Source organism: Sceloporus occidentalis, unplaced genomic scaffold (assembly GCF_023333645.1).
Source record: "Sceloporus occidentalis isolate IW3139 unplaced genomic scaffold, rSceOcc1.0.p SCAF_14, whole genome shotgun sequence".
Taxonomy (NCBI): domain Eukaryota; kingdom Metazoa; phylum Chordata; class Lepidosauria; order Squamata; family Phrynosomatidae; genus Sceloporus; species Sceloporus occidentalis.
The window spans coordinates 8,230,288-8,244,554 of NW_028316994.1; the positions used below are offsets into that span (position 1 = coordinate 8,230,288).

Consider the following 14,267-nt stretch of genomic DNA (forward strand, 5'->3'; position numbering starts at 1 on the left):
TTCTCAGCTTTGGTTTGTAAACAAGAGGCAGTCTAGACTCCCAGCTGGAGCTTTCCTGGGGGGCCACCAGCAGTCTCTCTGCGGGGAGCTTCCCCACCTCCACGAAGGGCATCTCCTCGGGTTTTAGGAGAGCTAAGAGACTCCATCCCAAGAAGAGGCACACCTTCGACCTTGCTCTTCTGCCAGGTGAGATTGCGGGGGGGGGGGGGGGGGCTGAGGAAGTGGGCTCAAATCCATGCCACAAAATAGTCTATAAAGTGCCACAAGACTTAAAGAAGGAGGGGGGATGCCTCTTGTAAGATTTCCAACATTAAGGAATGACTGCATTGGGCAACTGGGTAGCTAATTGTAGCCACAATCCATAATCCAATTTACTCACCAGGTGACCAATGGGTTTGGTGAACAACAAGGGATGGGATGCATTCCAGCCCCAGCAATTATTTTGTTCTTTCTGACAGCCATGCCCTGCTTAAGCAATGCTTGCATGTACTAGGACCCACCAACATTCATGATCCTTAATGTTTAAGGCTCAAGGCAGGATATTTCACCAAATGTAACAATATGCTCCTTCTCATGTGATTCCACAGGGCTCCTCTTTCCCACAGAAAAACCCACATTTACTTCACCAGAGAAGAAAAGATCTGGACAAAGGCTGTGAATTCCAGTTCCTCTTCTTCAAAATAATATTGGGCCCTTTATGTCTCGAGTATCCAGTGTTGTTTTGTCTCAATACGGATTGGAGGCACTGAGCCAAACCACATGAATCATAACTATGGTTTATAAAAGGAGGGTGACCATATCTTTATAGTCTGTGACAATAAATACAGCCACTATATCTCCCAGAATCCAGGGACCGAGGATTATGTGCTTAGAGCTAATGGAAGATAACTGTGGTTTTTCTAGTTTACAAGTTTTGATACCCAACACATCTTATTTATTTGACAGAGAATCTACATTTACTAAAATCTTTTAAAATCTTTCAAAAGAATGTCAACCAAATATCTAACATCCTCCTCCTTTTCCTCTAATGGCCCCCTAAAGGTTTCATATTTAATAGTTAAGGATGAGAGATTATGAAATATGCACAATAAATTTTGCAAAAAGAGGAGAAAACGAAGTTGTATTATGTAGCTTAGCTTACTTTTCTTTCATGATCCATCTCTCTCTCAGGGGCTCCTTCCCCAGCAATCTGTTAACCCGTATACATACATATCATACGCCAACAGAAACAGTAGCATAATGTAGACCATATTTTATTGAGAACTAATTGTAGTAACAATCTGTAATCTAAGTCTCTTAAATATCCTATCCCCCTATGGTCATTTCTTAGTTTCTACAGAATCTACAGAATCAGACTGGTAACTTGTATTCATGTTTTCTGCAAAATAGGGCCATGCTGTGTGTAATGTATGAATTCTGCAGCATGTTCATATGAGCACAGCCATATTTGTCCTAAAAACCAAGAGGCTCAAGTCAAAATATATTCCACAGTCTCACAATGGAATTGAATATCCATTGCACAGCACTCAAATGTTAAAAGCATTTTAACACAATTCCTTCTCACATTGTGGACTATGGGGTGCCAATCTGGTATATTTCCCATCATATGAAAGAAAGACCCTACCGTCTCATGGAATTAGTGTTTAAAGCACATTATTGTGGAAGGTGTGTCTTCCTTCTTGCCTTGAAGCATATAGTGTCCAGAAAGAATTTAGATTTATTTCTTAGGATTATTATACACTAGACTACCAACTATGCAGCCATGATCTCTCTGATAAATAAAATGCCTCCATGTTAAGTAGGCTAGTGGCCAGTGTGTTTCCATTGTCTGTTAGGCAATCCTGTATTTTGCACAGAAGTGGATCTAAGTTGCCATGGATACACACTAAAATGATGTTGTCTGATAAGGAGATGATCATTATTGGGCATAGAATTGCTCAATAGTTGTGTGGCATTTTTCCCAATCATTTTGCTCAAGCTGCCGGAATGAGGAATAAAATTGTTGTATGACAGATCTTTACAAAAGCGTCTCTTTTTTTTAACCTGACCTCCTTTAACTTGTCCTTCCTCGCCTTCCTTCCCCTTTCCTGTTAAATGCCCCCCTCCACCCCAATTTCCTCTCAACCTTTATCTTTCCTACAGCTGGTGCTCTCTTACCAATCTCTACTATACTGCAAATATTTAAAGGGATGAGAACATATAAAATATGTAGGGTATTAGGTATTTTGCATGAGAATGCACCCTCAAATGCTCCCCCCCCCCATCAAATTCAGCTTCCTGTATTTTTTGTTTGCAGATGTATGGAGTCTCAGCCTCCATTTTCTCTAGCACTCTCCTGCCTGTAGGGCTGGCGGGTTTGTTTCCCTTTCAAGGCACTGTTTTCCCCCTTCCCCCACCGTCCGCACTTCCTTTTACAAAGCAAGGCTCCATCCCTTCCTTGCCAAGGGCTCTCCATTTGTGTATCGACCCCCCTCTCCACAAGAAATCCTTCCTAGTGCATTTGTCGAAGCAACTATATTTCCTCTGCAGTGTTTCTGTCCCCTCCCGTCTTCCCTCTTCGCTCATCTGCAGGCTGCTTTGTGTCTGTCTCCTCCTTCCACATCCAGCTGGCATGTACAGGTTTCTTTGCCTTCAAATCTGCACACATATGTGCCTTCTACTGCACAACTCCCTCCTGTCTGCATTTAGGCATGCCCTTTTATGCTCTCAATCCTTTTTGAACACTCCCTACCCCACTTATCCATCCTGTAATAGCTATTTCCCTACACTACTTCTATTTTCGTTGCATTATATCCATCTGTTACTCCCGCCATCTTCCCACAACTCTGTGTGTTCTCTAACATTCATTGTTCGGCTGTATCTCTCTCCCCTCCCAAACTTAAGTATTCCTAATGCACATTTTTACCTCCTATCATATTCATCCTTCCCCCCCCAAGGCATTCTGAACCTAAAATCATAGCATTTCAAGTCCTGTCTGCTAAGGAGAGATCAACTAGACAAGGTGGGTGGTAGTTAGTTCTAAACAGACACAATAGATACAGGCAAAAGGGAACTCTGGCAATGAGTAGATGTTTTGTTTTTACATTGTTGACCATCTACCAGAGCCTCTTGGATGCTTTGGTAGTGGGAGAAATGAAAATAATAGAAAGCCTAGAGTTCCTGGGTTCTCCCATAATAAACAGCTAGCTGTTGTGACAGATGGTGTCCACAGCTCCAGATCTGTTAGAAAGGGGAAGAGGTCATTGGCAGAAACTTCTTCAGAAGGGATGTTGTGGAAGAGCTAGGAGGCTTGGGTTCTATTCCTGGTAAGGCTGCTTCATCACAAGACCAGCAGCCCTGACCTACATCTTGGGGTTAATTACAGGTTGAACCTCTGAGAAATTGCGTAGGGAGGGAAAGCACGTGGCACTGTTTTTGTTTAGATACTAGACCGGTTAGACAGAACTTGGCTAGCTCCCAGAACTAAAAACAAAACCCTTAACTCCTATGCTAACATCCCCCACTCCTCCCAGCTCGTCCATGCTTTGGTAACTCTTCTGTCTTGACTTGTTCTCTCTTAGGTTTTGGGGGACTGTCTGGTTCTTCACACTTGTCCTGTGGCTTCTCCCCCTTGTGCAACCCCACCACAATGGTGAGGCTGTCCAAACCCAAAACCTTCCAAGCCTATCTGGACAACTGCCACCGACGCTATAGCTGCGTGCACTGCAGGGCCCACCTGGCCAACCACGACGATCTCATCTCCAAGGTAAATGGCAGGGAATGGGACGTCCCAGGCAAACTGCTGTAGAGATGCTTACGGCATTTGAGGAAAGAGGCTGATGCTTTTTCCTACACAGATGGTTTTTAAAAAGAGGAAGGAAAAAGCAAAGTGTGTAAAGAGGAAGCAAAAACAAAGCAGTACTTAGTTTTTGTGGGTTTTTCGGGCTATGTGGCCACGTTCTAGCAGAAACACATAGCCTGAAAAACCCACAAAAAACTGGATGCCTTCAACTTCACAAACCAGTACTTGTTTTCCTGAATTTTACCCAGCCTCACTCATAAGATTCTTATTGTGTATCTAGCATTTTCAGTACACCTTGGCCATTTTTAACCTTTGCTTTACTCACTGCAACCCTGTCAGGCAAATCACTTGATAACCCTTTAAAGACTATAATCAAAAGACAAGAATAAAATGTTTTAAATGTAGACAAATTAATATTAATGTTTTTAGAAGGACCAGGAGGCTGCAAAGGTGAGAAATCCATAAACCCAAGTGACATGGGATTGGGTCCCTGAATATTTTTGGCATTGCCACCATTTCTACATGATGGATTTCAATCCTAAACTCCAGTTCATCCTTGCCACTGCTTAAATCACTGGGGGAAGACAGGGTATATCAAGAAAATCATCAAGATTTACCTCCCAGGTGGGCTATAATACTGATGTGGGAGTTTTCCCTTGATGACAAACTCAGGCTGCAGCCACACTGCAGAAATAATCCAGGACTCAATGCTATGGAATTCTGGGAACTGTAGTTTTGTGAGTTGTGTAGCTCTCTGTCAGAGAGCTCTGGTGCTACAATAAACTACAATTCCCAGATTTCCAAAGCATTGAGCCTTGGCAGTTAAAGGGTCAGACTAGATTATTTCTGCAGTGTGGATGCAGCCAAAGTTCAAAGCTCAGAAAAGAAAGGAAGGTACAATACTGGCTTTGTTACTCAGAGGAGGGGTTACAACTAAGTAGAGAGGAACTATCATAGGGTTTCTCAGCAAAAAGGGAATTGGAGTGGTGAACAATTTTCAGGGTCTCGTTCTCTGCAATGCTAGAAATTTGGAAACTGATAGAAAATTTCATTTGGGTGATAAAATTCTTATTTGGGGGAATGTCCTTATCTACTATAACTACTATATATATATAACTACTCCTCTGGTGAACAAGCTTTCTGAGGCCCAATATTTCTTTTTAAGGGGCCTGCCAGTTCTTGCCTTGCAATCCCCACCCTGATGTTAGAGATACTGCAAGGTCAACAAGTTAGAGTTCCTAGTTGATTAATCATTAAATAGTGTTCAGCTTGTATAGATGGGGTGTGTCTGAAAGTGAGCCAGAGAATAAACAAGGAAATGCAGAAGGCAGCTGAAACGCCAGGGCATGAGGACTATCATCTGGGGCAAAGGATCGAGAGGGGGTGTCAATAAAGAGAAGAAAACGTGTTCGGATAGGACTGAATTCATCTGGTCAAGATGTTATGAGACAAGGAATCCTATAGCTGAGATAAAAACTCTTGGTAAGGAAGCATTCAAGATTTGGTTTCTTTTTCTTGAGGCACCTTGTGGCTATGCTGCAATAGGTCTATTTGTCTTTAAAGTGCCACAAAGATTCTTTGTGTATTTGCTGTGATAGCTTAACAGTGCTCTGAAAAGGTTCTTCTTTAAAAAATTGTTTCTTGTCTCCTTATCATTACAGTCTTTTCAAGGAAGCCAAGGGCGGGCATATTTATTCAACTCTGTGTGAGTATCATAAGGGGTGCTGGGGGTGTCAGACTCTGTTTAAAAGATAGCTACACAGCAGATTGAAACTGCAGCACCTGCAGTCTATCCTAACCCACTGTGAGTTCTAGCTCAGTGGTTCTTAATCATTTTTGGCCCAGGAATCTGATGAAAGCTCCCTTCCCAGAAAAATACACTTAGACAGAATTTTTAAAGTAATAGGAAGTAAACTAAAGGAGAAGCGATCATGGGTGTGTGTCTGTGTGTATTATATCTAGTTTGTGAGCCCCTTGAAGCCTGACCGGGCTCCCAGGAATCCATTATCCTCAGGCTAGGAACTTCTGCTCTAGATATTAGAACTACAGCCTAGTCCTCATTGAGGTGGTAATACTATGTCTGAACATTACCACACAACACCAGACCTACCGACTCAAATGATTTACATGCATGGAACTCAGAATAGCAAGGCTGTGGATTAAAAATGCTGGACATTGTCAGAGGCAAGTGATACATGTCTCCTCTATTCACTTTTTTCTTGGTTTCATATAGAGTGAATGTTGGATGTGGTCCAGCAGAAGAACGGGTTCTGCTGACAGGTCTACATGCTGTAGCTGACATATACTGTGAGAACTGCAAGACCACGCTGGGATGGAAATATGTGAGTCTTTACTTGGCCTCCCCCTCCTTACCAGAAATGGCATTTGTACGGGAATGGGAGCGCACACCATCAGACTGCACAGCTACTCCTTATTCCTAGAATATGCCAAAATATGGACAATTTCCATATAGTGAGGGCAATATATTGGAGGCAAGAACAGCCAGACAGCCATGTTTTGTGGCAGTTTATGTGTTTTTTGTTGGCTGCAAAACCATTTATTTGGTCAGTTTTTTAATGTTTTGGAGACCAGTAGTCTTGGCGGGTGGGGGGGTATTTCCAAGGGTTGCAAAATGGCCCACAAGTCACACCTTCCCCATATCCCTGCCTGAAACAATGCATTGCTTTAAGCAGGTTCACAGCACTTCCTCCACAACCCCTTGTTTTCTTTCATTCTGCAGGAACAAGCTTTTGAGACCAGCCAGAAATACAAGGAAGGAAAATACATCATTGAACTCAACCACATGATCAAGGATAATGGCTGGGATTGAAACAAACACAAAGGAATCCCACCACCATTGGACACTACCTGTAGGGGTGGCACATAAGAAATGACAATTTACACAAAACCTGCCTCTGCCTTTCCAACCAACTGGCTGCCATCCAAATCACCTCTAGATGTTGCATCTGAGTTGTGAAGGAGGCAGAGCTTCTACCAGGAGGCAACACCCATGGCTCAGATATGTCACCACCATGTGGCAGTGCATAAGAAGACACCTAGGCCAGGGACAGTGTGCAAGCAGGGTTTAGGGGAGGGGGGGAACAGTGTGGGTTGTGTTGTATAGAGGGAGCCTGCATTTAAAAAAAAGGAAAAAAAGAGGGCAAATGTACAGTGGAGGGGGAGGGAAAGGGTTGGGTTGTACAGTATTTGTGAGTTTGTGTGACTAAATGTATTATATAAATAAAAGCAATTAAGTGATTTGAGATTTTCCTGCAGTGGGGGCTCTGAAGGTTGAAAGAGAGTAGACTGTGTACATTGGGGGTAAAGTTTACTCTAGCCTTGGGTAGTCCAAACAGGGCCTTGTCTGTGACCATTTTAATTATTTTTGGAATTTCCTTGTTTTGTGCATTGAAGTCGTTTCAGACTTATGGTGACCATATCACAAGATTTTCTGAGGCTCAAAGTAGGTGATATGCCCAAGGTCACCCAGTGGGCTTACATGGTTGGGGAACTGAACCCTGGTTGTAGTCCAACACTCAAACCCATCTCTAAATGGTACATTCAAGACTTTTTAGATGAAAATATGAGCAATAGCAAAACAAATATGAGAGAACCAGCATGGTGTAGTGGTTTGAGTGCTGGACTAGGACCCTGGGAGACCAAGGTTCAAATCCCCCTCAGCCATGGAAACCCACTGGATGACCTTGGGCAAGTCACACTTTCTCACCCTCAGAGGAAGGCAAGGGCAAACCTCTGCCAAGGAAACCCAATTGTAGGTTTGTTTTAGGGACGCCACAAGTCAGAAGTGACTTGAAGGCACAACAGCAAGGGCAAAACAAATACATTAAAAGCAAGCATCAGTGGCTATTGCCTCAGCCATATTTTCATGTAAATTCCAGTGCTTCCCAAGCTTACAATGAGACACAGTTAGCTCCAGCTATATGATATTCACATCATACCTCTCCCATCTTGCATGTTGTGGGCTGGGAGGCAATACAGAAATACTATCAATCAATTAATCTACCCCATCTTCAACAGCCATAACTCAAGTAAATTCAAGGAATGTAGAACTCTGGGGTCCTAGAAAATTCAACGACAGAAGAATACTGAGGGCAAGGAGGTAGGGAGCTAGCTCATGCAATTCAAATTTTCATTTTCCAGGCACTCAAAAGCACTTGTTCCCATTTTTGTCCCCCAAAAGCTCAGTGAGTCAGAATTCTTTTGTCTCAAATTGGGCTGCTGAAGGGCTCCCCCTGCTGCCCAGTGATAGAATTAGAGATCTAATTATGGATTAACCCACATACATAATATGCTACCTTTGTTGGTGCAGATCTTATAATCGTGGATTAAAATCAAGGTTGGATTAAGACATGCTGGAGCCTTAAACTATTTCATGTTTGAAGGCCCATAGTGCCACCAAAAGACATTTATTCTAGCAGATTTTATGGTGTTTCTTTGTTTTGTTTTGTGGGGTGGATTTTAGGGGTTGAGGCCCCTCCTAATCTGAACTGCAGTTTATGTGGCTTGCATATAAATCTAACACTGATCAGAATTCTGGTTTCATACTTTAAGGCACAATTGGGACTCATGTTGGTGGACTACAGCTTCCAACATTCCTTAAATTCACTTTTCTGGCTAGCTAAGGCTTTTGGGACTTGTAGTCCAACCAAATCTAGTGAGCTACTTAATTCCCACTCTTCTTTTAAGGGACTCCTCATGGCCACATAATATAAATTACTTGCCACATCATTTTATGCACTCATTCTGCAACACTAATTCAGGGAACTAACTGAAAGTTTTAAAACTAATAATTGCAACACACACAGAGAGAGTTTTGTTGCAGCCTAGAGACACAAGGAGAGTAGCAACAGGCAAGGCATTTTGAAATAGGTGGAGGACAGACAGAATCATGAAAGAAACTCAAATGGAAATTGCTTCCTGCCCTTCCAGGTAGAAAGGGAAATCTATCATGGCATTCAATTACTTCAGAGCAAACAGGAATGAAGTATTTCAAACTAATTTTCAGGAAAAGATTAGGACTGAAGTGTGAAGATATATCATTAAACACCAAAATTAGGATTATGTGGGTTTTTTGGGCTATGTGGCCATGTTCTAGAAGAGTTTCTTCCTGATGTTTCGCCAGCATCTGTGGCTGGCATCTTCAGAGAACCACAGATGCCAGCCACAGATGCTGGCGAAACGTCAGGAAGAAACTCTTCTAGAACATGGCCACATAGCCCGAAAAACCCACAAAAAACTATGGATGCCGGCCATGAAAGCCTTTGACTTCACAAAATTAGGATTGCCCAGGCCATCCTATTTCCCATTTCTATCTATGGTTGTGAAAGCTGGACAGTGAAGAATACTGATAGAAAACAACAACTCATTTGAGATATGGTGATGGAGAAGAGTTCTGAGAATACTGTGGGCCACTAAAAAGACCAATAGTTGGGTCCTAGAGCAGATCAGGCCTGAACTCTCCCTGGAAGCAAAGATGACTAAATTGAAGTCATATTCTGGCCATACCATGAGAAGAAAGGACTGACTAGAAAAGACTATAATGCTTAGCAAAGTGAAGGGGAGCATTCCTTCAAAGCAACACAAGAGGGCATTCATGTCCATAACCAAGATAACCAAGCTATACTGTTAACATAGTGTGGGAGTACCTTGTAGCTGCCCACAGAAAAGAAGTGGGGCATGTCACTTTTTAATTTACCAACTTTATTTTACCTCATACATTCATAACCACAAAGTTTCTAAATCAAAATTATCAAAAAGGGAACTTCCCAGGTCTGTGGTAAATTGCTCGAAACAAATTTGCCTTTTCTGTCACACCTTCACACGTTTTCTTCCAACATGTTTGTTCCATAAGATCGACTGCTTGCACCTACCTATCAGGCAAAGATAGAGGGGAGAGATTTTCCATTCTCTTTCCCATAGATTCCAAAAGTAAAACATTCTTCTCACTTATGCAGAAATTGCCTTTTGGAAGAGCAGGCAACAGGTGAAACCATTAACATGCCCTCTGATGTAAAAAGTTGTCTTCTTCTATTGTTCTGCACTCAGTTGTGAGAAGTGGCAACTGGAAATAATTAATTACAAATAAGCATTGATCTGTGTCTGTCCTAACACTCTTGGTCTACAGCTCCTGTCAGCCCTAGCTCAGCTAATGAGGTTCAGCTAATGAAGAGGAATTATAAAAGCTGCAGCCCAAAATATCTGGAAGGCCACAGTTGTCCACTTCAATCCAAGGCATGGATTGGCTCCATTAAGAGCTGACCCCAAGATCAGAGTATTCAGTGCAGGATAAAAACTACATACAAACCCTCAATTGTATATAAATCCCTAAGACATTCTTGTAATCCTAAGTAAGTAGGGGGTATGTCTAGTTTACCATAAACTGCCATTCAATTACATGTGTGTGTGTTAACTGCTGCCAAGTCAACTTGGGTTTGTTATGATCCTAGAGACCTCCAAGACACCCTGTTATTGACAGTCCTGTTAAAACTTTGCCAACTCAGGGCACTAGCTTTCTTAATGGAATCTATCCACTTGTTACACTCTCTTCTGCTTTTCCAATTGCATTCCACTTTACTGAGCATTATTGTCTGTTCTAGTGAGTCATGTCAACCCATGATATGTTCAATGTATGATAGTCTCTTTTTAGTCATGTTGGCTTCTAGGGAGAGTTAAGGTTTGATTTGCTCTTTGTTGTTGTTGTTAACTGCCATTAACTTGACTCTGATTTATGGTAACCTTATGAATGAGGGACCATGAAGTCATCCTGTCAGGTCTTGCAAACTCAGGGCCATGGCTTCCTTGATTATTCATCTGGAATGTGGTCTTCCTCTTTTTCTACTGCCTTCTACATTGCCAAGCATTACAGTGGATCCTTGGTATCTGATAAGGTTTGATGCCAGGACCCCCCATGGATACCAAAATCCATGGCTGTTCAAGGCCCATTAAATACAATGACATTGTAAAATGGTGTCTCCTACATAAAATTGAAAAATCACAGTTTGCTTTTTGAAATGTATATATATATTAAAATATTTTCAAGCCATGGATGGTTGAATCCATGGATAAAGAATCTATGGATATGGAGCGACAACTGTATTATTTTTTCTAGTGAATCATGTTTTCTCATGATATTGGGAAAATGTGACAGTGTCAGTTTGCTCTGGGAACCATTTATTTGTCTTTTTGGCAGTCCATGGTGTCCACAGAATTCTGCTCCAGCACAATCACTTTATAGTTATTGTGGCATAGTGATTTCAACAGTGGACTATTGTGGCATAGCCATTTGAACGGTGACTCTGGAGATCAGGGTTCAATTCCCACTCGGCCATGAAATGCACTAAGTGACCTTGGGCAAGTCACATGTTCTCAGGTTCAGGGGAAGGCAATGGCAAACCTCCTCCGAACAAATCTTGCCCAAAAAAAACGAACCATGATAGGTTGGCCTTAAAGTTGCCATAAGTCAGAAATGACTTGAAGGTATACAGCATGCAAATTATCTGTTGTTATTGTTGCTTTCTTAATGTTCAATTGCCTTTGTACTTTTTTACTTTCCTCAGTAGTTATCCCACCTCTATGAAACTTTCTGATAGTAGCATATGTTATCTGCATATCTTAAAAAAGTGCTTCTATCATCTTTTTTTTCTTGATCATATAAATAATATATTCTCCTGTTGACCACATCGCATCCCCACTCTTGGTTAAAATTTATCTCTGATTTCTCTGAACTTGTAGAAAAGGTCTCTTGTTCTACCTTTTTTGTTGTCTATTGTTTCTTTGCATTGATTGTTATTATAGTTCTCTTTGCCCCAATGCACAAGTCACCCAATAGCTGCATTCAGGATTCTGACTGTATTTCTGTCATCCTTTACTTTTGCCTTTCACCTGGCTTAACCATTTAAAGAGTTCTTCTGTCATTCATTAAGGCTCTTTCATTTTGGATGCAGATAAAGACTTCGTATTCTTCCCTGACAACGTCCCTTGTTTTGGTCCAGAGTCCTATTGGCTCTTGGAACATTAAGCTTAATAGTACAACCCTAGTTTTTACATAGTCTTTACATTCTACAGGGATGTTCTTCAGGCTGTAGTTTGGCACAATGGTCAGTTTGGTGTTCTTCTTTAAATTTACTCCAAATTTTTATATTAGCACTTCATGATCTGTGCCACAATCTGCTTCTGGGTTTTCCTCCTCCTTATTACTAACAGTTGGTATACCCCTGGTGATAAGAGATGCTGGTTGATAACGCTGAATACTTGACAATCATGCACAAGTAAAATTTACAGGTGTAGCAACTGGTACTGGTCAACAATTTTTCATTCTGTGTTTTACATTTCTAATCCTTAAGACCATTGAGATAAAGCTGGAAGCATGAGGAATTCCTGGTGAACTATCCAAAGGCAGAGTTGAAAGATTACTAATCAAGAATGGGATTTCAGTACCTCACCTAGTTTCTCGCTCTTCGTCATAAACAGCAGAAGAACAGTATACAAACGGATCCTGCAACACATTTGAGACTAATTGTGTAGAAGAAGTTGTATCATAAGCTTTTGTAGACTTGTTTACTTTATCAGATGCAGCAGGAGGAGAGTAAGTTACACACACAAAAGTAACTACATGCAAGTTGTTGATTATGCACAAATTGCTGGTTTGCACAAATTGATCAAACTAAAAAACACAAATTTTCTTAAGAGCACAGTTAGGGAGCCAGTGTGGTAGACTAACTAAAATATTAAATCAGGAAGATTCATGACCCAACCAGTCATCCAGTCACTGAGAGACCCTGGAACTGTAACTGTCTTTCAACCTAATTTACTTCACAGTAGTGCTGTACTGTCTGCGTAAGAGAGAATATACAAAAATGCTCCCTTAAGCTTCAAACAGGAAGGGCAAGATGAAAACAAAGATAAATATATAAATAGTGCTGGCTCTGTGCAATCTTTGTTATTTTTATTGTGAACACTCTGCCTTAAAAGGTTTGATGTGGAGGTATCCAATTTAATACTGTACATGTTCAATGTGACTGCTGTGCCCTTCCCATAGATGGTACAACATTGTCAAGCACCACAGTACTTAATTCTGTTGAAAATAGCGACTCAAGTATATGATAATATAACCTCCTGATTATACTAAGCATGACCAATTAGAAGTACTATTTAAAAATTGTTGCATTATGAGATTACAGAAAACCAGGTATCCTCATGACTGCAAATGTGGCTATAACTCCCTAGACCCCAATCTCCACTCCCAGGATTTGGCAGCTTCTTGCAGCTGTCCTGCCCAGCTGTGAAAACATCTGGATGATAAATGACCATGGCACCCACCCACCACCCACCTACTTGTAAAACCAAGGATCCCATAGGTCAGGATCAATCAGGAAACTTTGGAGTCAGAGTGTTAATTAGGCAATTAGGAAGATTCAAGTAGTGGGCACAGAAAGGGACTCAGCCAACACTCTTAATGAAGTTTGAGATGGAGTTGAGGAGCTTGACATGAGGGGGGGATAGGTGGGCTAGGGCTGGCATATTCATATAGTTGAGGAGCAGTCTGAGATAGAATGTATCAGACATGGAAGACAATTTCTTGTATGAGGGCACTCAGGTTAGGGATGAAATAAAAACAAAGGAGGAAGTTGGATAAAATAGAGGGACACTGCTAGAAATAGCTAGAAGGTGAGTAAAGATGGGACATCCTGGGGCTGAGAATGTATGTCACTGCTACTTCTCTCCTCCAACTCCCCTGCCTTCAGCCCCAAATCCCTCCCCTCTAGAGGTGTGAATGTGCCATTTGGGGTCTCACTTCAAAGAGCTTTGGCAGAATCATAAATACAGCCCCAGTCAGGGGCTCCTCAGGAAGAGAAGGGAGCTGGAGGTGGACGCATCCTAGACTTGCTCATGAGACAGAACCAAGGAAACCTAGCTCCCAGCCCTCAACCTAGCAGGCTTCCCTTTCCTTCTTCCTATTCCAAAAAACCATATTCCATTCCTTCCCAGGGCCATACTGTCCTGCCACTATTTTTCTAACCCTCTAAACCTGCCTCCTTACTGACAGAAGGCACTGGGCCTTGGCTTCCTGTTTTAGTTGGCTTTCTTCACCTGTTCTAATCCACTAGGATCCCCAGCCCCTCCAAAAGAATCCAAGAGTTCTGGTTCCCAGGCTTCCTTCAGCATCCCATGTACCATCCCTCAGAGATGTTCTCACAGTATGGGGGCTCTTACCCTCTGCGGCCACCCCCACCTCCTGGAACTGGGTACCCCCAGAGTCAGGCACCCCAGTATGAAGCCTTCAGATACCCAGGTGAGAAATTGGGAAATGGTGGTGGTGGGAGAGCAGGGGGGGGGGATTGAAGAACTGAAACAAGAGAGAAGGGTGAGTGAATGCAGCCAGAAATGTTGGATGTTTTATTTTCAGCATTCACTGGGCTAAAGGATATTCATATAACCATTAAGCTCTGTGGCTGGCCTTGAAGTA

At 42.0% G+C, this 14,267-nt stretch overlaps 1 protein-coding gene across 1 annotated transcript; it reads left to right on the top strand.

Moving 5' to 3' along the window:
• The first annotated feature begins 1 nt into the window (after position 1).
• Positions 2-6,981, top strand: YPEL3 (yippee like 3). Its single transcript, XM_089479987.1, has 5 exons — positions 2-186; positions 3,561-3,745; positions 5,443-5,486; positions 6,015-6,123; positions 6,522-6,981. Exons 2-5 carry the CDS (start codon positions 3,629-3,631, stop codon positions 6,609-6,611), a joined length of 360 nt encoding a protein of 119 aa, XP_089336113.1. The 5' UTR covers positions 2-186; positions 3,561-3,628; the 3' UTR covers positions 6,612-6,981.
• The last annotated feature ends 7,286 nt before the right edge of the window (positions 6,982-14,267 follow it).